Below are 24,266 nucleotides of genomic sequence, written 5' to 3' on the forward strand. Positions count from 1 at the left end.
CCTTTCTTTATCTTATTCCTTATACTTTATTTCAATTAAAAAGTTGCTTGCCAGTTGTCTTTAAAATTTAAAACGGTTTAATCAATCTTACCAATAATTCCTTATTTCCTTAGTGCGAATGTCAAGAGACTCGACAAAATAAGTTACGTCTATTACACCAAAAAATAAAGTATTCTTTATTCCACAAAAAATATAAACTTATGGAAATAAACGTTTGGATACTATAACTAAAGTTTCAAAATACAAGAAAAATATTTTTATCTTTGATTTTAATTCGCGATGATAAAAGTGTCCAGATATAGGTACGCTGTTGGAAAATTTGTGTGTTAAATATAACATAAATCACATGTCCCAAACGGTCCACTCAAATTTTTGTGTTAATTTAACATAATATGGATGTGTTAAATGGTAACATCGATACTATGTTAAAATATTTCAACAGAAAGGAAATGTAATTCTAATCGTAATTTGAGGTCAATTATGTGTACAATTAACATAACTTTTATGTTGAAGTTAAGATTGTAAGATAAAATCAACACTCTTTTTCTGTAAATTTTTATTCCCACTTCTGTTATAGAGCATCAACACTCTTTTTCTGTAAATTTTAACACATTTAATAAATACATTCAAATTGTGTTACTTTAACATATTTTTTAAATTATTTTAATAATTTTACATTTTAAAATTGTTAAGTTAAATTAACATAGCAGGCATATGTTAAATCTACACATGTATGTGTTGATTATTTTACACAAAAATTTTAACAAGGACCTTTTTTAACAAAACTACAAAAATTTTCCAACAGTGTAGATACGTATCCAGGCATCTACCTTACAGTCGTCTCTAACACCAAGCGAGTTCATCGCTGAATGCGATTGTCTTCCTTTCCTCTTTCTTTTATTTAAAAAAAATTAAAAAATTAAAAATAACACCTTGTGCAAGCGTGAATATTTCGAAGGTATATTTTTGTGAGATTTGTCAGATGCCGCGCTTCTAGAACGTCTCCAAAGTGCTCATTACGGCGGAATACGATGAGATGCAATCCCGACTTTAATTATACCTTGATTGTCACCGTCACGGAAATCAAAGGACGTGACTGACGTTAGTATCCGTTCTTTGAAACGCGATCGGGACGAGAAGGAAGCGTCGCGCGCGCGCGCGCGCTCGTCGCAAGAACACGAGTATACGCCTCTCGCCGCAAACGCCTCGTAAATTCTGTCGAATCGTTTTCACGCGCTAATTAACAAAACGGATTGCCGCGCAGGAGACCCACACGAGATGCATACCACGCATACCCTGGCGATTTATCACGGGACATAATAACTGCGTAAACGCTTAAGCCGGAGAATTACAGTCCCCTCTCAGGTTGGCCGCTCTTAATGCCCGTCTCGTCGCTGAATAGTCGTCGAATTTATATGCTTGTAGGAACGCGTGCGAGTACATAATCGATTGTCATCGCGGAATTCGTAAGCCGCTGCACTGCCGTATCTTTAATCCGTAATTAACGCCGGTAATCCGAGGTGCGTCCTTGTTTCCCACGAGACGCGCGCTCACGTCGTCGCTTACCTCGTATTTAAACTCGCGACAAAGGAGAATAGCTCGCGATGTTACAAACTGAGCTGTAACGAAAATACAAAGTCGTATACGTTAATTGCGCGCCAAGTTATTATGTAGATTTGTAACGACGACTGTTTTACGTGACTAATCGCGAGCATATGTTAACCTACGTTACGTGTCTCATAAAGTAGATCGCGTATCATAATGACTTAATAATCGCCATCGCGAATTTGCGACGCCAAATTTTCCACCAACAAGCGCACCCTTTTTGCTGACCTATAAAGAAATCGACGTCGTTTCTTGTTATCGCGAGAATAAGTTTTAAAACCCTGGATCCGCCGGATGATTTATGCAGTTGCATAATTGTGCGGCAACGTAATGAAATTAATGAGGGTTAATAATGATGGTCTTCCGACTGTATAATACACTAATTATTATGTTGAATATTGGATCAATAAATCCACTTATGTAATATATTTATGTAATATATTTATGTAACATATTATGTAATATATTTATTCTTGGATTTGGAAAAAAAATCTTAAAAAATAGAAGGTTTTAAAAAGATTCTTAAATACAACGCATCTTTATTCTTTAAAATATAGATATTGTGCAAGTTTATTTTTTAATGATCTTGTTAGCCATGTTTCTCTTTCTTCTCGCAAGTTTATCTGCTGAGGCTGTATTTTACATAATAAATTGTGTTTCAAATGATAATTATATTTCGAAAATTTCCATGCACGAGATAACGCGTAACGCGATAAGTAATTTAATGCCATTCCGTTTAAGTAATTTAATACCATTTAATTATATAATTTACTGTCATAGTTTTAAGTAATATTATATCAAATTCAATTTGCCATATTATCCATTATTAAATAAGACAAACATTTACAACGCGACATGAAAACATTTATAAAATTGCAGTAACAACTCACAGAGAGAGAGAGGACAAAAATCACGACGGGAGAGAGAATCCCAGTCACCTCGATACTCGATACACCGCGCGGATTTGGATTAGCGGCGACAATATCGGTGCATGAATCTCGGTTTAACTCGTACAATCGCTCGTACGCGCTCGCGCATCCCAGATTCCGCGGTCCTAATGATTTAAATCGGGCATGAATCAACGCGGACGCGCACAGAATTCCGACCGAAAATAATTCGCGCGCGCGGCTACGAGCTGGTCGAAGGGGGGGGGGGGAGGAGAGATGTAAGAATGGTCGCGGAATTAAGCCGCGTATACATATGTATGCCTTCAGCATATATCGGTATATATTCCTCGCGGAACGAAAGCCGGCGATAAATCTCGTGTCCGCGAGATATAAGGCAGGCATAAATAAAGACGCGCAAAATAACTGGCATTTTTAACCCGACGGTCTTCCCCTCCCCCCTCGCGAGACCCCACTTGTCAGAGGGAACCCCCCGTCCCCCTACCTGCGAGAAATCGCGGGATACATTGAACGGTATATATATGCCTCATCCTACTCGATCTACTCGCCCATATATCCGGACTATTTCTTTCTATATATCGGTGCTCTCGCATTCGATACTCACCGGCAAACATAGCCGCTGATGCGAGTAAATAAGACGATAAATTTACGATGGCGAATTCCTTTCCCGACCCCGATAAACATACTCGCCAATTGCCAGATATACTCATTTATCGCCGGGATAAACCCTTCGGGCGTTCGATTCCCTTAGAAATTTCAGGCCGTTGATCATGTACCGTTTTTTTTTTTTTTTTCATCGACGACGGATAATTTGTTACGTAATTACGTGATTTTTCATGACATCCTTTGTTGGTATAAGAATTAACATTATTCAAGCTGCCGTTAACGATGATTGATTGCCCTGCTTGTTACTAACGAACGCTGTGAAAGTTGTCGAACATTATACAATTATATTTAGTGTGCACTTATATAGACCGACTATCGATTCCTCGCTGACGACAACTAAATCAATTATTCAACTTTATTATCTCCTTTCGCAGACTAGGCGTCTTATTTTGAGATTATTCACGCGGACACGAGACAAAAGAATTGCGGTGAAATCGACAATCGATGCGACACTTGACGTCGTCTCTCACACATTTCTCTGCCGCAAGCACTCACACGAGATCTATTGTTCAGATCTCTTCTCTTGCTGAATATTTAAATTGCTCATTTTTAAGGCGTATCAATTTAAATGCCTTCGATGCTGATCTTTACAAGAAATGAAAAGCTTTCGATTTCAAGAGTGCAATTTACGATTGGTCCCATTTCATAATTTTATATACGTATTCAAATTTTATCATAAATAATTTCTGTCAGTATTCTTCTTATATATTATAACTTATCATGTATGCATATGTACAAAATTTTACGTAATGTAATATTCATTGTGATGAAATATGGAATTCAAGAGTAACTTTTAGATATATTACGAGTCAAGGATTTTGCGTGTTACCCCAGTAGGAAATACTGCTGACTCAGCGAGGTCCATTAGTCGCTAGCGTTTCGAATTTTCCGACATGCCTCGGCCACTCGTCGTTATTTTCACAAACTATATGCACTTATGGCACTTAAATCATGTACAGACGCGACGTAGGATGTGTGCGCGAGGGATCCGCGTACTTTCTGCAAACTGTAAATTTTTTAACGAGGCTGAAGTGTCAGAAATCAAATTAAGTCAACAAAAATAATGGTTTACTTCGAGAACGACGTTTAATTAAAGCCCATTAAAACGTAAATCCCTTTCAGGGATTACAGACAAGTTATACACTGCCGTATTGCAATTACTTGGAAACTTTTAATCTTGATAAGTTTCACTTTGTAACACTCCTTCAAGTTTTTCTTCATGAAACGTCAGCGTCATATTTATTGGAAAATTTTATTGATCGAAAAGAAACGCGCGTGCCGCACCGATGCATCCGATATAAGTGGAGACGTTTGTGCACAGTATACGCGCATATTCTTCCCAGCGACAATTCGCGTGTCACTATGATAGCGAAGCCGTTGCACTTTTACGTACGTCAACGTTCGAGATTGATGCCAACGAGATTTCAGGCAAGATGACGTCTCGCGAAGGCGAAGGCGTTTAACTGAAACGCGATACTGCACTTTTCTACGCGTATCGATCGCGAAAAAAAATATTGCACTCTGAAAATAACACTTTTTTTGATCGATTTTTTATACCTGCATTTTTTTTCAAACGAGAATTATGACAACGCAGTGTCGCAAAGATTTGCATTGACTACGTTACAATCGATCGACCAATCGTTAGTATATTAATAAATATCAACTGTCTTTACGCTGAATGCTTTTTGTAAGTAGAATGAATTGAGAGAGTCATGCAATTAAAAGAAGAATTAATTTATATAAAATGACTGAACGAAAGAGTCTGAATTTTTAAGTTAATTTATTCAAGACACATAATCTACTGGATTAATTCATTTTTCTTGCAACACCGATCAATTATTCCCGAAAAGAATTATGTGCTGTAGGAACCATATGGAGATCATCCGGCAAAATATCCGATCCGACTCAATAAACGTCAGAGTGAGAGATCTCCGCGTCACGTGCCAGCGTTCGGAAGCGTTATAATTTCGACGAGCATAATTCTCCGCGAAGATATATACGAAAAGAAGATAGACGAATAAATTTCGATTTCGACAACCAAGAATAAGAGATTTTTTTATTTTTGGAAAGCGATAAAACATGTTACGGCAAGGTTAATTCTTATAAACTATCTTCCAACGTAGAAAATCGAGCTAAGATGATATAACGCAACGCAGGCAGTATATGTAAAAGCTAATTAACAATAATTACTTAATGTTTGTTCTCTGTTTATCGTGTCGCAAATAGGCTCAGTTAAAATTATAGGATCTAAAATAAAACCGGAGCGCGCAATGAAAATTAATTAATTAATTAATTAAGTCGCGATGTTATCGAGCGTGAAAGAATTAATTACACCGACGGCATTCGATTAATTAACTTTTTAACTGAATCACAATTTGTGGGTGACGAAACGAAGTTTAACTAACGACAGCCTACAGCACCAAAACTCCCCGTCCCGGTCCAGTGTCTGACCATTTTTGCACGCGATCCCTTTACTACTTCGGGACTTGTTACTGCGAAGAGAATGACGCCGAGATCGCTCTACCGTCACGTCGCCTCTCTCTCGCGCCTCCCGTGATCGCGCGGCAATTTTAATTAGAGGATTTGGAGGATTTTAATTAAGGCGGCGGTTTTCCTGGCGGCGAAAACGTGTGCTTTATATACGAACGTCGAAATTCCTCGCTCGACGCCATGCCGAGTCTCGCGCTCTTACGAGCCGCCGTCTCGTCGTCGTCGTCGTCGTCACGCAGTGTTACATCATCGAAAACAACGCGAAAACGTAGTATATAGTTATATTTCCTACCCGCCAACGCGAGGAAAACGCGAGCGTAACAAATTATATCGTAGCGAAATTTACGACTGGAGCTGCGAGCTCGTCAGGGATTCGACTTCTCCGTTTTCAACGGCAGCGTATAGAGAGATGCTGGAGTGGAAAATTATAAGGGAAGAGACGTAAGTGTTGACTCCGATTTTGACTGTTTTGAAAATATTAATTTAAATTAATATTTTCGCATTGTAATTATTTTTTTAACAATATGAAAAAATTAATAGTACATTTGGAAAATTTAAATACATTTGTATTTGTATAAATATATTTATTTTGTCGTCGCAATTAATTCACCAATTTATTTCTGATGCCTATAAATGCGCTTGCATTTTATACGCAAATATTGCATGTTCTCTTGTTTTTTCATTATTCAGAATGTCCACTTTTAATAAGCAGCTCTTGCCAATCTTCCACTCTATAGAATTCTACTAGAAAATATGCATGACTCGAATTTTCAATGTGGCACTTCGAGGCGAATCCCAAAACTGAGGAAACCGATTTTCTTTCAAACGTGAGAATCGCGATTCGCCGTTTTCAGTTTATTTTCGGTTTTATCGTTTGCCCGGACGCACCTGGAGTGCTTACGAAAGAAACATATGTTTTCCGCGTCTTCTCGTTAAGAGTTAAACGCGGAAACGTGACTCCGCTTAAAGCCACGGGCTCCAACCAGTCACGTTCAACATTTCGTCGTTGTCATGCGAGTACCGCTCCGGCTCGTTACACCGGGCCAAACAACGCTTCAAACACTTGCTCGATCCCTCGCCGCCTCATATCTCCCGGTGTAACCCTAAATCCGTCTACACGGTACACAACAATCTATCACGGCATACGTTTACCAAGTGATCGTAACGTACCATATGACGCGGCTGCTTCCGAGTTTGACAAACTATCGCGAGTCCTCCTCCGCGTCTCCGTGCAGTCCTGCCGCGATACCAGACGTTCTAGGACCACCGTGCACTGACTCTCTTCTTCGATCAGCAGCGTGCACCACCACCCCAGTGTCATCCAAGCAACAACCCCCGGGATCAAGACTCAACCCTCACACGGCGCAACGTGACACGATCGCGCGCACGCTTCTCGCTCTTCTCGATCCCGGATCGACCGATCCCGGTACTGGTGATCGATCGATCGATCGCCGGCCCACCACGATCACCCCCCGCGAGTCAACGACTGTTGTGCGCTTGGTTTCCGGCCCTCTCTCTCTCTCTCTCTCTCTCTCTCTCTCTCTCTCTCTCTCTCTCTCTCTCTCTGTCCCTTTTGCGCGCACTGATCATTCACCCACCACCACCACCAAGCACGGCACGACGCGACGGCGACGACGGGTGGCGACGACGACGACGACGACGTGGACGATCGCGAGGTTGGTGGCGGACTGGCACGGGGCAACGCGCGAGTCACCGTCGACGACGAGTCGAGTCGCTCTGACGAGGAGATCCTGGGGGGCCGTCAGGCTGGCTGGCGAGGAGGCGGCGGGTGAGACGCGAGGGTCCCCAGCGGAGAAAGAGGGATAGAGAGAGAGACACCAGAGAGGGAGAAAGAGAGGTCGCGGGGGCGGCGGGAGCGGACGTTCGAGAGGGGAGGAAGGGACGACGGCGTCGGCGTCGGCGTCGGTTCTTCGCCGAGGGCGTGGTCCTGGTGACGAGCGCGTTGTACCGGACTACAGAGCCAGAGACGGAGCGAGCGCTGGTCCAGATGCTGCTGATACTGGCTCGCGGTTGCCGGTGCTCTGTCATGCCGGCGAGACCGGTTTCGCGGTCTCGCGAAGGTGAAACGCGGCGACTCCGAAAGTCCCTGTTTCGGGAAACGCGACGAGTTTGGAGCTCCAATTTTTGCATTGATTCCACTCGACGTAACTCGATTACGTAATTGTTAAATTTATCACGGATAACGAAAGACGTATTCGTGCACGCGATGTCGCATAATTGGCATCTAGACTCTTCCCTCTCTGGATCTTAACAAAGGGAAATTTAAAGCTTAATACATAGCTATAGAAATAATTGGAAAAAGCTATTCTCCATTGACAATATATTCTGATGATCTGGTATATTTTTGTCGAATATACATATCTTCTCATGAGAAGATCGTGAAGCGTAAAAGGCAAAATGTGTGCAATGTATAAACTGCATAAATAATATTCTTCAAGAGTTATATATCAGTCACAAATTAAAAATTTTAGCTTATTGATTAAAAAGGTCATAAAAAACTGAAACTGACGTCTCCGTGGATCTCCGAAAAATCTCCCACGCTGAGAAAAATCCATCCCATTCCGAATACGTTGTTTCCCGCGTCCGTTCCGGCAAGATTCTAGCGACATAAGACGCGCATTCGTTATCGTCGTATTCTTTGCCCGCAAAAGAAAACAGAAGCAGAGATAAAATATCGTCGTTATTCCGCGTTCTCTCTTTTTCCGTCTTCTTATAGGGAGAACATCCGTTTCCCGCCGTATATTCCTCGCCCGCCGGAGATCACCGAAACTCGCCACGTCCGTCCCGATGTTTCGGGATTTCGCGTTTTTGTTCGCAAAACAATGTTTCATTACCGCAAACGCGTTCGTTATCATTGGACGACAAACGACACGACGACGAGGACGCCGATCGTTATTACTATTTGTCGTTTTGAAGTCGTTACACGAGCTGCGGCGAATAGAAATTAATCAGAGTCGTCGTTGGAAAATCCTCTTTCGCCGTTGTTGTTTTACCGCCGGCGGATTACATCGTCGCGCATGTCTCTCGAAAACAAAAAAGCCGGTAACCCACAAATGACAATGTTTCCCGCATGTGCATTATGTGCGTGAAAGATGGTCTCACGTGTATTATCTTGTATAAGACGCCATAAATCTTCGTGTAAAAGTTAATGCCGTATATATTTTAGTTTAGCAAGTACAATGTCATTATTGTTAAAAGGAAAATTCATGAAAATTGCTATAGAATTAATTTCAATAATTAAAGCCCGCAGAAAGAAATCTCATTTTCTTGTAAAACCGACAGACTGGCTATTATATATCAAAATAATTCTATGAGATAGTTTCTACAATTTAAATTTAAAAAAAATCTTGATCATTAGTCGTGATCTGATCATTCATTCTTTAAACTTCGACGGCGTAAAAATCGATATTAGGTTCTGCCTAATTAGTACTCAGTTATAGGTCGTGGAATTCTATCTTATTAACGACATCATTAGACGTGGTTTAACACGAATCGATTTTGTAAAAGGTCCATTGATTGCTGCATTTGCATACCGTAAATCCGATCTTGTATGCCGAGTGTACGCGGGTCTGTGCGATCGATATAGTTGCTGAGAGACGATGCAGGAAGTGACAGTTGCGATCTTCTAATGCAATTGCATCACGATACAGTCTGAGTGTCGCAACGAAAGTTAGCACGCAATTAAACTTACAGTTTCGTTCTATTGTTAGAGACGGGTTACGTCCAAGTAAATTATCCGGATCAATAATCTTCTGACGACGGTTCGCTCAGCGCGAATGTTACATTAACAAATTGACTAACGATCAAGATAATGCATCATGCCCGCGTTACCCATATATAGATAAATAATAAAAGATGAAATAATAAAAGATGGTAAAAAGAAAACGTGTTAGCTTAATGTGAGACATATTAAGCTTATTGAGGTCGAAGGAATTTTCGCATTAGAGAGGCTTGGAAAGTAAGGTAAAATAAAGTAGCGAACAATACGTTATGTAATTTCGAGGTAATTTTATTAACCAAGACAATCACCATTTACTTCGATATAATAATATAACACTCTTTTCATTTAAAAAGGAGTTTTTTAGTTTGGCTTTCAATAAAGTAAAAAGATAATACTAATTTCATTTAAAACAGAACTTCACAGAAAACATAGATATAAATCAACAAATGACTTTATAAGATTATAATTACGCGTTTTAACATATAAAGTATTTTTCTTTCTTATTCTTATCAGAAAATTTCTTTCTAAGTAATAGTTTGGCACAAACTATGATGCCAGCAATGGTTTCGCCAAGGGTTTCTCTTATTGCTATGTGAATGTTTAAATATCGTACTCCTGAATATTTATAAACGAAATTGGGTAGTCAATGCAGATTAAAAATTACAAATTTAGGTTTCTTGACATTTAAATAGTATCTTCATTATATTTTCTTGGAACGGTGAAAATATAAGACTTAAATAAGAATGATAAGACTCTTTAAAGTTAAATAAGAACTTTAAATAAAACTTTTAAAATAATAATATGACTTTTTGCCCGCAAAATCTTCTTCAAACCATTTTAAAGATAGACCATTTGTTCGAAAGTGCAAAATGTAGTCGTTCGCAGACGAAGCCCCGTGTTTGAAGCGTCGTAATAAATTATTACCGGTATTATCGAGTCGGGTGCAAGGGGAGGGCAAGGGGGGAACGCTTAATCCGCCGTTCAGAGCTACATTCTGTCGGCGGCAGCTCGTGAAACGCTCCGAAAAGCAGAACGTGGACCTGACCCAATTGGAACTACGTTTCGGGCGGGGAGCGCACAGTCGTAATAAAACGGCTAGGTGACATGCCTGACGGTCCACGTCGGGCAAGGTTAAGCGCCGACCCTCGCTCCGAGCTTATAAATAACTGCGATATTTCCCTGCTTTTCGGCTCATCTCTCTCTCTCTCTCTCTCTTTCTTTCTCCCTCTCTTCCTTACGTGGCCGCGACACCCCAGCCGAGAGAAGCTCGCGCGATCTCTTCCCGAGCGCGCGAAAGTAAGTTTCCCGATCTAATTGGGAAATGCGGTAATTGGGTCGCACCGGGCGGGGGGCAGGAGGACAATGAAACCCGACGCGAAAATCCCTTTTATCCGTCCTGAAAAATAGATCTCTCACGTGACGGGCGTAACTTTTCGGCCAAGACGCCGCACCGCGACAGTCTCGCGTCCCGATCCGTTCGATCATCGTAACGCCGCGAGAATGATCGTAACGCGATTATTTACGTGAGCGATAGCCGCGCGACGGTCGTGCTCGTGTGCCATCGGGCGTGTAAGAAATATGTACAACGTATTATGCGTACGGAATGTGAGGGAATTTTGAAATATACACTGTACCGACTTTCTGGCGGCGTTCGAGGATTTTTGGGCTGCATTCATTTGCATTTATGCGCGCGAAAAATAGGTCACGCGTTTCAGGATTAAAGCTCCGTATAGTAGCTTATAGGGCTTAATGCGCGCTCTCTCGAATGGCATTAACTCGGAAAATTTGGAGTCGCGAGCTCGAACGCGCTGCGCTGTACATACGATGGTAGGTACATTAGCCCGGCGTACGCGTGACACAAACGCGTGAAAATCTTTTCCCGATAGTCGCCAGACTCTAAAGGGACCGTCAAAAATTCAATGAACGTCGTTCGCTCCTCTCGAGAAATGTCGGTTCGATCGTTGAAGAAATCTTCGCCGCGAGCATGACGCTATATTCCCCTCGAAATGTCGCACACTTGTTTCGTATACTGCAATTTGCGAAACCGATGCAATTTCCGGCCTCGCAGGGAATCCGCGCTCATCTCGTCGCGCGAAAGCTGCAGCTCGGAAACTTTGTACGTGCGCATTTGCGTGTGCGTGCGTTATGTATCACGTAGTAATTTAACTTGCGTACAAAATTCCACAGAAGCGTTAGGTTTTTGCCCGGAAAAGGTTGTTCCTCTCGCAGATGGAAACGAGGCACACCTCCCCGTAAACCGGATGTTAAGTAATGAGATCGTTAAAAGTAGCGTAAAGGCATCGAGGCGCGACGCGGTGTTTCTCCGTCGCTGGGTATTATGCACGCGGGATGTTAGCTTCAATGTCGGAAACGGTTACTAAAAATACCGATAGGTTTACCCGATCGCGCCGGAAACTCACCGTTCCTTTCATGCCGAAGACGCGCTGCGTCGACGCGTCAGAATTGTCATAAAACTGCCGCGAAAATAAACGGAAACGCGAAGAAATCGGCGCGCTTTTTATGGAATAATATATGCAGGCTGAATGTTGAAGCTACCACTTTTTAAATTATTATTTTTATTAAAGATAGCCGTATTTGCGACCGTTTTAATAATATTTTTTCGTGAAAGAGAATTTTTTAATTAGTAACATATATGAATGCCGTCGCTGCGAACCGCTGTTTAATCGCGAGATGGACATATCTCGGTTGAAGAGAAATGCGGCTGACCCGAGCTGGTTGTATCACTTGTATCTATACACTGAGAAAAAAATGTTGTTAATTTGACTAAACTCGTTTAGTTGGTGTGATTTGTTTAATGTAAATATTAATATATTTAAATCAAATATACGTGAGTAATATCAAGAAATATTTTATTTTATTTTATATAATATTTGTTGAATTAACAAATGTTAGCTTGACAGCCCGTGACCGCTGCATTTAGTTGAATCAAATAATATTTCTTTGAATCTACGATTTTTTTTTCTCAGTGTACTGCGCCGCCCGCATCAAGTCGACAATGAGTGACGATTAATCGTAGAGAACACACGAAGCTACTATTGTTATAAACAAAAACAAGATTCGGTTTATTTATTTTAGCTTATTTAGTTTAATACATTTTGATTGATTTATCTTTTGCTGATGATGGGCCGAAACTTGGGCCGAAACATACGAAGAACATTATTCTACAATGCATGAATTTTGTGCACCGTTTACTTACGCTTGGCACTTAATTAGCCTGCTCCTCTGCTATTCGTGGATTCCCAACAGAGCCTATACATCCATTTTTTAGTTTATTTATCTTATCGTTAAAGATCTTTGTATATCGTGGAGATTATAGTTCACCGCTTAGGAAGATGAAGAAAAGAGATGACAGGAGAATCCTTTTTACGGAAAAATTTGCTAGATTTGTTTCAATATATGTATAAATCTTTAGCAATAAAATAAGCTGGATCTCGATCTTCGTAAAAATAATAGATCTTTCGTCTTTCAAATCTTTTTTACGATTATTAATTGTCGCCGGTGCGCAAATTTGATGCGGGCGGCGCAGTAGGTAAAAAGCCGGTTCTGGTCAGCCGTGCGCTTCTTCAGCCGAGATCCGTCCATCTCGCAATCAAACGGCGGCGGTGGTTCAAAGTGGCGGCATTCGAATATGGTAAGTTAACAGCTTGGAACGAGCACGTCGGCTCGTGCTCGTGCTACCGTTTGGCGAACGGCCAAGCCGTGAAAATTCCTCAAACCGGCAAACATCCAACAACCTCTGATCGACATTCCAAGGCTGGGTGTAAATGCGCGGTGGATTTGTTGCTTGTTTCTAGCTTTTGCGGTCACGCGAGGACCTTCGGCTTGCTTTTCATTCAATCTCGAAGACAGCGGCTCGCTGCCGCGGGTAACCAATGTCAAATTTGGCACGAGGGCACGAAGATTATACCAATCGGTCGAAATAGTGTAGTGTTGCGGCACTCATTTATACGTTTGTTGCGCGAGAATTTTATAACGCGCAAAAAATGAGTCGATTAAAATGTACTCGAAAGAAAATGTATTTCACTAAAAATTGAAAAAAAAAAATTTTTTTTTCGAATCAATTCCTGAATTTATGTAGATATTATTCAGAAATTATTCGGAATTCAGAAAATATTCAGATTTGTAGGGCGATATTCATAGCTTATATTTAAGATCATCTCAAGTTTATCTTCAAACGCTGTACGGCTCGTTTTATTGGCTATAGAGTATCTGAAGATATTAAGACGATCTTATATATAAGATTTGACTATGAATACCGACTTTTAAATCGCAGCTTTAAGCATTTTTTCTGTTAATTCTCGGGTTACGAATTAAAAACAGTTTAGATCTCTCCAATAAAAATTAAAAGATAATTTTCTTCCAGTTATATATTTCACATTTATGTATAATTGCATTTATTATACGAGATTTTTTAAAAGTTTATTCAGTGTTACGGCAAGAATAAGTGGTTAACGATAAAAAACGCGAAACACTGCGTTATTCTGCGAAAAAATCCAAGGTAGATAAATAAAAATAAAGCAATAATTTCCACTCATAAACCGACCTGTAAAGTCCCTCTTACAGTATTCTTCGGTATTAAATTCGTTGAAGCTTTCTTATTAAAATGTAAAACGCGTTTGCTTTTCCGTGAAGCAAGTAATAAAAATAGAACGGAAAATTGTGGGTAGAAGATAAAATTTTCATACACATTATGCTACCATATTCTTCATGGAAATTTTGCTTCATTAAAAAGAAGTGTACAACGGCATAGCAATATCAGCAAGTTTTATTAATTGTGGTTCGTGTGCCGTACAAAATTCTTTTCTAGATTTATACAAATTAAAAATAAGAATACTCAAGATGCGATCCAAGAATTTAATATAATGACAAAACACAGGGTTGCTTGCTATGTTTCCTAACATTCCAAAGCAGAAGTGTGCAATACATCTTCACAATGATTAATAATTAATTATATTTAAAAAGTAATGTCTTTTTATTTATATATCTATGTATATGTATATAAATAAAAATAAGTTGTGTTACATATTCTATGTTTTTAATTGTTTTTTTAATCGTGCCATAACAATGGAATAAACTTTTAAGGCTCCTGGGTACTCGTCGCGGCCATGTTGGAATGTGAGAAATAAGCGAGAAATGACACGTTGAAAATTCTTGCGTAGTATTTTCAAATAAAAAGATATTTGCTTAAAATAACACTACAGATCACTTCAGCACACTTCGAAAATACTCCGAGTTGAGGTTAAGTCTACCCCTTTCCCTTGACAGTTAATAAACAGCCGTAAAACGAATGTGATACGATGCAGGCTTGTGCGCAGGCGCATGACTAGATTTCGTATTACATTCATTTTACGGCTGTTTATTAACTGTCAAGGGAAAGGGGTAAACTTAACTTCAACTCGGAGTATTTTCGAAGTGTGCTGAAGTGATCTGTAGTGTTATTTTAAGCAAACATCTTTTTATTTGGAAATACTACGCAAGAATTCTCAACGTGTCAATTCTCAACATTTCTCGCTTCTGACGTCACATCTCATGAGATGTCGGGAAAGAGCCCAGCCTCGCGTGATATATGAAAGCATTAAACATACTTAATGCTTCCTACGTTTATCACGATCATCTCTACGCTGTTCGCGTTCATCTTTGCGCTTTGTTGTTGTCGTGGTCGAGCTACTGGCGCGCTTGGCCTGTTTCAAGAACTGATCCAAACCGAAAGGATCCTCTTCGTCTTTCTCAAATTGTACCGGTCCCGATCGAGCGACTGATCTATCGACTCCGCTAAATTCCTTGTCAGGAACGAATCTGCAATAAAAAATAAGCAACAATAGCAACTTTAAATTTATAGACAACCACTCATAATTATTTAATTACCGTGAACAAAAATAGAAAGATTCTCACCTATTTGTCTTAACTAGTTTCTCCAAATCGTCTCCGTACGTGTCTTTATCGATATTCTTGCTGGGATGATAAATGTGCGAAGCGATAGAATTGCCATCTTTCCACGGCTTGTCATAGACGTTATACTCGTCATCGTGTCCGAAACCGCTGTCCATCCCTTTGTTGGTATTAAAGAGACGCTGATCGAACTGCGCCTCTCCCGAACTAGGAATGCTTTTTGCGGGTAAGCCGAGAGCGATTTGCTCGCTGATGTCGCGTTCGCGTTCGCGTTGCAAACGAGACCGTTTGTCAGGCGCGGCGCGAGCCAAGTTACGTTCGCGAGCGCGATCCTTGTGCCGCTCTTGTCTGAGTTGGTCTCTCTCGCGTGATTCTTCAGCCTTATCTGTTGACAGAGAGAAAGCATTTATTTATCACTTGAATATTTGTCTTAATTTTCAGAAATATTCTTTTTATCTGCTGTTTATTTTGTATGTAAACAATTGGCAATTATACAAACCTAGCGTCGCGGCAGATTTCAAGCCGGCGCGTTCGTCTCGAGCCTTTTGCGCGAGTTGCCTCAAATGATCCTCCTTCTTCTCTTTCTCCTTCTGAGCCAATTTCTTCTCTAACTGCGCGCGCAATTCGACAGCTTGACGGGCTTTTCTGTCAGCGATGTAAAGAGCTTCGGCTAGCTTGGCAAAGTTCTCGTTGATGTGAACTTGTTGCAAGCCCCGACCGTCCGCAGCAAGACGCTTGTCTAATGGGATTGTATAACCCTGAAATACAACAGCTTTGTTTAATCCTAGGTAGAATCGAATATATATAATTATATTTCATTGTTGTCTCTCTTATGGTAGCGAGATATACGTGATGTTCAGCACGAAGTAAATATTTGCAGATACCTTTGCGTTTTTCCAATTACTTATGCACGGTGGAATTTTCCATTCTTTTTGTTCCTTCACCGTCACTTTTCTCGTGGGAGAATGCATGACAGGCGCTGGAGGAGACGGGGGTCCTCGCGGAATCTTTTTATTAATCCTGCAATCGCAAATCTTTACATTAATACATCCGGTAATTGTATCTGTTCTTTGTACGGATTTCTCACGATCGTCTTATTTTCGCTCTACATACTTGAATTTCGGTGGTTCCAGAGGATCTACTTGTGCCTCCACCATTCTGATAACCCTCTGCTTTGCGCCTGAATTGAATGATTGCCCCTGCTGCGACGGCGTATAACGTATATATTGAGCCGGAGCTTGTTTCTCCGCACATCTCACGGGCATGGCCGCCGCAATCTTCGATCTCGTTATCTTTTCTAACGTTTTTTTCGTCTTATCCGTGAGTTCGTCAATTTCGTCATCGAAAGGTCGTTGCAAGGTAGGATCTTCCTCGTTTGTAATTTCTGATGGTAGCAAATCGCTCAACTTGGTATAGACAATCTATAAAAAAAAATTAATATAGATTAAAATGCTAGTCCGAGAATACATTTGCAGCAAAGTCGGAACTTACTTTATCTTTGCCATGGCCTTGTCTTGCTATAAGATCATATTTTACTTTTCCTTGAGCGTCGAGTTGTATCGCCAGGGCATTGCTTGTCGATTCCTTGCCCTTCATCCCCATTCCAAGTGGATACTGCGCAACGTGAATTTCGGGGAAGGCTCCTCCATCTCCAAAGTCCTATGCAACATACACCATACATTTCCAAGTACTATTGTACATACATATATTGCAAGCGTTACCGTAATCATTCGTGATTTCATAAAACACAAAAGTAATTGAATTATGCTGACAAAGAATGATTGTTTGTGCAGGTCTTTAGCAATTACTCACTTCTGGAGTGCGTGGCACCCATCCTCGTCGCTGTCCATAAGGTGGTGCGGTGACGACAGCTTTGACCAACGCTGAGACGGGTCTCTGGCGCAGTTTTTGTTCGCGTGCCTCATCCTCCCTGTCCCACACCACTTGGGTTGGGGCAGGTAACAAGCTAATTGCAGAGAGAAAAATGGAAAAAACTACTATTACAACCAGATAATTACTTGTTAGACACTGATTCTTAGGTTAAGGTTTCTGTTTTCAAGTCAATCTCAAAGAGAGAACGTCTCGCCTTTATATTACTTAGTTATGATAAACAGCAATGAAACGATTTTATTAAATATACAAATATACATATAAAAGTAACAGTCCCTTACTTTGTTAAAGACATCGTCGAACACGACTTCTGTATCAATCCACTGTAAGATACACTCTGATTACACTCACCAATGACACCAATACCAGAGAGTGGCAAAGAAAAACCTGAGAGAGGCCAACAGAGGCCATTCCTGTGTTTTTACTACTGGGGACGCAGCATTTTCCGACGCGTCGCCTGAGAAAGTGCGCCTCAACTACGTCGTTTCGCTCGGTAACTGCACATGGTTTGCGTCCGTGCTAATGGTTCGTGTCCGAACTACCCAGCTGAAGGGGATATGCTGACCGCGGCGGCCGCGCTCGGCCGGCTCGGCGTTCGACGTCCCGCGCGTACTTGGCGCGAAACACTACCGTGTCTCTTGATAATATAATAGTATGTAACAGTAAAATATTATATTATAGAGTTAAATAGCGCGTGCATAGCGCGGGTTTGTGATGTCTATAGTGAGAGTAAAATCAAAGCCGTAATGAAATTTCTTCAGCCAGAAAACGTGAAGCAAGTGCAAAGTTTTTTGGGGTTTAACTGGATACTTCTGCAAATGTATTAAAAATTTTTTAATAAAATTTAATTCTTTGAGTAATTTACAGAAAGCAGATACACAAAATTTGAGTTCGGTGCGAAAGAAACAGAAGCTTTTGATCGATTAAAATTTGCGTTAAGTACTAAGCCGGTATTGAAATTGTATAAACAGAAAATAAAACGGAATTACACATGGGGATGCCTCGACGACTATGCGCAACATCAGATATACGTATACTCTGCGAAACTCTTGCAATAATATAATAATAGTTACGAAAATTTAGAATTTATTTAAAAATTATCTTGAAAATTGTTACTAATTGTCATGTGTTTTCGTTGACAATGAATAAGAAAGATCTGCGTCGCTTAGATGGGCTTTGCTACATGAAAAATTCGATTTAAGTATATGTATTTTACAGTAAATATATAAGCCCAGGTAAGAATATACATGTATAGATGCGTTTGTTCACTGATATCCACTGCCGTGGAATTAATAGATGAGTTAAGAGAAAGAATGTTTAACGAGAGGATGCGAACTCATAAATTACTCATTCGCTAGCGGACAAAGGACAACGCGACGGAATTATGTTATGAGAGGCGGATTACTATTTAGAGAGAGCAATAGCGATATACAATTATTCGCGCCGAAATGTTTGCAATTTCTGACAGCACGGAGTAGTCACGAAAATGGTCACTTTGCAATACGGTTGAAAATGCTGTGGATTTAGATAATCGGAGAAGATTTGAAAGAACGCATGCAACTCGTATAATGCTTGCTTTAGAAAAAGTTTATTACCAATATCTGTACAATACAATCTGAATTTCTCCGAAAATTTGAACAGGACGCGACACTTTACGTCGTATAAATAACGCCATGCATAATTGCTCGCAACATATAAATGCTGTTGTCTTCAAGATATAAAATACATGAAAAAATGTACTCTGACATACTTAAAAGAAAACAAAAGCACTTATAAAACAAAATTATTGGTTTCCTAATATGCGTTATACGATCGAAAGAATATTCGAAGTTGTGAATTTTTAGCAAATTAAAAACACAGGCAGGCTAGATGGTTATTTAAATTTTATACCTAAAAGTAGGAGCAAGTGGAACAAAACCGGGTGCTTTTTTGGATTTGTTATTCTACTAGAAATCAGAGGGCAAAAAGATTCTGCTGAGCCGTTAGTAGTCTTTAGTGGACCTTGAACTATGAGAAAACAAGGCTAGTTATTTGAAAAAAGATTTAATTAACAAGGAAAGATAACAAAATTTTTTAAAGACATTACAATACCGGTTTTGCTCCACCGGTAGAGTGAAATCGCTTGAAAGCATGTAAATCGCCGAAGTTACAATTACAAAGTACAATTACGAAGTTTTGTTTTATCTTATAGCGAATTCGGGCGCTTGCACTAGTGCACACTGAGTGCGCACTAAGACTTGTTCTTAATCAATTGTTATATTTACCAGATCATCTTAAATACTTCTTACAATTAGCCTATAAAATGATTTGTACAGCATCTATATAGATATTACAGATTGTTTTATTGACTAAAAAGTTTTTAAATGTGTATTTAAGCGACTTTAAATATAAGAATAGATTATAAACAAGCCTTAGTACGCACTCAGTGTGCACTAGTGCAAGCGCCCGAATTCGCTATTAGTCAAATTACACTGACAATAAAAAAACAATTTTCTGAATTTTTCTTAGTGAATACACATATGCTAATAAAAAGAAAACTTTTCTTCATTTTAGTAAATGGAGTCAAGGTTATTTGCAAACTAATATTTAATAAAATGCAGACATTTTTTTTCTTAGTGTACGATACAAAAATATATTTTATAAACAAAAATCTCTAACAAAGATATCCTCTTACTCTACATTGTTGCCGGATTCATAGGCCCACCCTTGCATTTAATACACTGTATCCAGCGCTCGATTGCTGTTGGCAAATCATTGCAAGAGATGCAGGGTCCTTCTTCTTTTTAATCTGAGGATGAGCTGTCTTTCTGCCTTTTTTTCTTATTTAATTTTTCAACTTTATGGGCTTCTATTTCTAACTTCCTTTTCCGAGTGGCAGTCTCCATTTCCTGCTTTTTGTAGGGAGACGAAGTCAGGATGGCAGTTTTTTCTCTTTTCTTGTTTCTCTTCTAAATATTTTTTTCTATTTGGGAAAGGAAAATCAAGGAAATTGCAGATGTTGACGGGTGGGTTTTGTCATTTCCAGATATCACAGAGTGGGCCTCGTTATCTTGGATTTTCTGCTGCATAAGCTTTTCAGTAGTTTTTGATGGAGCATCAAGATCAGCCAACACGTTTTTATTCAATGGGTATATTCCCGATTTTTTAAAACCTTCTATAGCAATTTGCCTTCGAGCTGCTCTAGAAAAAGCCTTTTTGTATAGTGTCTCCACTTTATATATTGATACATCTCGTTGGTAATGATTTTGCCATTTTTGCACCTCTTGTTCATAATATGTTATCAAAGGAGGTATGAATGATACGTCAAGTGGCTGCAACCAATGTGGGCAATGCGGAGGGAAGGACACGATGATGACGTTGTTTTCTTGTGCAAGTTTGATAAACTCCACACTTTTGGTATGAAAAGCGTTTCCATTTAGAAGCAAAAGCACCGGCTTTTCAGGTTGGGGACAAGAAAACTCAATGAATTTTTTGAACCAAGTAATAAAACTATCTTGCTGAATCGATCCACTCTCGTGATAGACAACAAATGAGTCGGGAGAAGAGTCATCCGACACAGAGCTTACTTCTTTTATGGGGAAAATAAACATTGTGGGCATATAATCACCAACAGCATTTATACATATCTCAGCAGTAACGAGAACTTCTTTACTGGAAGATAAAGAGCCAACTTGCTTTTCTTTACGCAGAGCTAGTACTTTTGACGGCTTTGGCTCTATTATAATGCCCGTTTCATCGACATTATAAATGTCATTAGGTAAGAATTTGTATTTATTATAAACAGATTCTAATAAATTAAAAAATGATTGAACTGCTGTACGGTTAGAGCCCTTCGCGCTTGCAGGAGAAGTTTCTTCAAAATTTATTTGCGATAAATGCTCGGATAAATGCTTATGCCTGCTGAGGACACTGTAGAGCCAACCTCTCCCTGCTCTTTTCATTTCCTTGTTAAACATATGTGGAATGTTGTTTTTTTCAGCAAATTCAAATGCGAGTTTGCATACGTCTGTTAAAGTGAGGCCAAATAACCTTTCTTTTAAAAGCAGTATGTGTTTTACAAATTCCTTTTCTTGAGCCTCTGAGAAAATTTTACGCCTGCCTACTCTTTTCGGAACAGCTTCTAAAAAAGACGGATCTTCCTTTTTAGCTTTATATATCCTACGTATAAAGGTACCATAAGGAACCTTATGGGTTTCAGCAGCTCTTTTCTGGCTCATTCCTTTCATAAAATCTTTGATTGCTGCAGCCATGCTTTCCTCAGACCAGCTCTGGTTTTCAGTCTTCTTATAATTTCGTGCCATTTTTATATCTAAAGAAAAATAATAATAAATAAAATAAAATATTTTATGTAAAAATCATAAAGTTAATGATATTTTTTATAATATTTTTATCCGATTATTATAAGAATAAATAATCTGGTAGAAATAATTTTACAATTTTTCACGCAAAAATTGTGTGAAAACTACAATTTCTTATAATGTAATTACAACTTTTTAGATTATTTTTACGTAATTTTTACATCAAACCATGTTAAATATTAAAATTAAATTATTAATTATATTCCGAATTCAAAGATGTAAAACCGTAACTTGACTGGCCTATGTGACTTCTAGTCTCGGTCTCCTCTACTCGCTTTTGCCTTAACACGTGGAAAATAATAAACACGGCGGCTGTACATTTCGCCGTACAAAGTAATGATCAAAATTAGTGCGATATACTCTCTAATACGTACGAAATGCAGTGCTGCACTTACCGAGTTTTTCTATACAGATGCTCTGTGCAGAAAGATTCTACGACGTCTCGTTTTATTATTGCCCCGATATCGATTTTCTGGTTTGAAAACTTTGCACTTCTCCCAAAGAAAATATCGTGTGCGCGTGGGCATTAACACAATTAATAACTCGATTTAACCGATGATAGCAGCACTGTCACGAAGAAATAGAGGTACCCGGTCAACCAATGGGCTGCGTTCCTAGGTTGGCCTATGTATACTCCTTCTTTGGTTTTATAAAATAAAATAATAAAAACAGAGGGCTACCCGATTTGACCCGCCTCCCCTGTTTTATTCTATTTTCCTCTGCAATCTTATCGAAATTTGTCATATTAATCATCTCGGATCACAACCTTCAACTAAAAAAAGATATCGTTATGTTTTTGTAGTCGTAGATGCATTTTCAAAATTTGTATGGCTTTTCGGAATACGATCAACTAGATTAACAGAGATTTTATATATATTAAATAAATTGGCTGCTATTTTGGAAAATCCGAAAAGAATGATCTCGGACAGAGGAATCGCTTTTACATCAAACAAATGTCGCGAATATTGTCAAAAAGAAAATGCTGAACATAAACTTATCACTACGAGTGTCCAAACAGTGAAGTGAAAGAATAAATCGAATGTTGAGAGAGAGAGATACCATTGGCGCGTTAGAGTTATAGGTATTTAAATTTTGCGGTTTGCTTTTAAATGCTGCGACGTTGGTAGCGTGGACTGGCCGAGCGAACCAATAAGGAATTCTGGTTGCGTAAAAACAGATAGCTATATTAACAAAATTAATAACACCAAAACTAGGAGACTGATATAAATATTTAGATCGAACCCACCAATGTATAAACACGATACTCAATTGAAGCACGGATAAAACTTTATTTCAACTAAATGTTCGGTACACATATTGTATGAAAAATAATTTCGAGAAAAAGAAATTGATTGAAAGCGAATGGGGAGCGTTATTCCAAGAGAATCGATTGGCGTTGAGAGAGCAAACATGAGAATGTATAATGCATATACAATAAGAGGAAAATAAACAAAATTATAATAATAAGCGTCGAAAGAAAGCGAAATAGTATCGCGAGGATAATTTTACCAAATATTTGGTAAAATTATCCTCGAGATACTGTTTTCGATTAAAAGGAATTAATCAATTAGATTCAGATTTGAAGCGTGCCGCTTTAGGATTCTATTAAATATAAGTAAAGCATTTGCGTAATGATAGATATGCGGTTAGAAAGATAGGTGGTCACGAAGGGTCATCCGAGACTTCGACGTATATTAATTATATAAAACCGTGGTTAAGAACAATTGATTCTCTTAAGAACCCTTTGACAATATCAAAAGTTATATTCAAATTCTAGGGTCAAGACGACTGAGTGTAGAAATATTATTGTAAGAATAAAATATTACAATCGCGAAATATTAAGATAAGACAGATCGAACAAGGCATCGGCGTTTCTAAACATTAACCAAATAAACACAGTTGACAAACAAAAACGCTTTTTTATTTGAGTAACCGGCTAAACGATTTAGCGATAACTCGAATGTAATCGGCGAACTAATCACGACCAAGCAGAGTTCTTGTTCGTCTATTATAAAATGCACTCAAACATACTTAAAAAAAAAACGGAAGCACTTATAAAACAAAATTATTGGTTTCCTAATATGCGTAATACGATCGAAAGAATATTCGAAGTTGTCGTGAACTTTTAGCAAATAAAAAGACATGCAGGTTAGATGGTTATTTAAATTTTATACCTATATAAAAGTAGGAGCAGGAGCAAAACCGGCTTTTTTGGATTTGTCTTTCTATTTTACAAGAAATCAGAGGGCAAAAAGATTCTGCTGAGCCGTTAGTAGTTTTTAGTGGACCTTGAACCGTGAGAAAACAAGGCTAGTTATGTGAAAAAAAATTTAATTAACAAGGATAACAGGATTTTTTTAAGACATTAAAATACCCGGTTTTGCTCCACCGGTAGAGTAAAATCGGTTGAAACATGTGAAACACCGAAGTTACAATTACAAAGTACAATTACGAAGTTTTGTTTTATCTTAGTCAAATTACACTGACAATGAGAAAAAATTTTTCCGCATTTTTCTTAGTGAATACACATATGCTAATAAAAAGGAAACTTTTCTTCATTTTAGTAAATGGAGTCAAGGTTGTTTGCAAACTAATATTTACTAAAATGCAGAAATTTTTTTTTCTTAGTGTACGATACAAAAATGTATTTTATAAACAAAAATCACAAACAAAGATATTCTATTGCTCTAACATTGTTGC

General features: G+C 38.9%; 2 protein-coding genes across 2 annotated transcripts in view; both read right to left on the reverse strand.

Annotated features, from left to right (window-relative positions):
- The window catches only part of Ptp36e (protein tyrosine phosphatase 36E), a 68,426-nt gene extending 61,018 nt beyond the window's left edge, over window positions 1-7,408 (reverse strand). Inside the window, exon 1 of the mRNA XM_071720760.1 lies at window positions 6,837-7,408. Within this exon, the coding sequence (XP_071576861.1) occupies window positions 6,837-6,839 (3 nt within the window). The 5' untranslated portion in view covers window positions 6,840-7,408. The remainder of the gene's footprint in view (window positions 1-6,836) is intronic.
- A 6,356-nt stretch (window positions 7,409-13,764) lies between these two features.
- Bx42 (Puff-specific protein Bx42) lies at window positions 13,765-17,649 on the reverse strand. Its single transcript, XM_071720754.1, has 8 exons — window positions 17,490-17,649; window positions 17,131-17,284; window positions 16,810-16,977; window positions 16,432-16,739; window positions 16,203-16,338; window positions 15,818-16,076; window positions 15,322-15,703; window positions 13,765-15,225 (listed from the first exon to the last, which is right to left on the reverse strand). Exons 1-8 carry the CDS (start codon window positions 17,501-17,503, stop codon window positions 15,015-15,017), a joined length of 1,632 nt encoding a protein of 543 aa, XP_071576855.1. The 5' UTR covers window positions 17,504-17,649; the 3' UTR covers window positions 13,765-15,014.
- Between the last annotated feature and the right edge of the window lie 6,617 nt (window positions 17,650-24,266).

The sequence above is a fragment of the Temnothorax nylanderi genome, unplaced genomic scaffold, assembly GCF_030848795.1.
Source record: "Temnothorax nylanderi isolate EJ_2023f unplaced genomic scaffold, tnyl_v1.0 TNYL_tig0370_pilon, whole genome shotgun sequence".
Taxonomy (NCBI): Eukaryota; Metazoa; Arthropoda; class Insecta; order Hymenoptera; family Formicidae; genus Temnothorax; species Temnothorax nylanderi.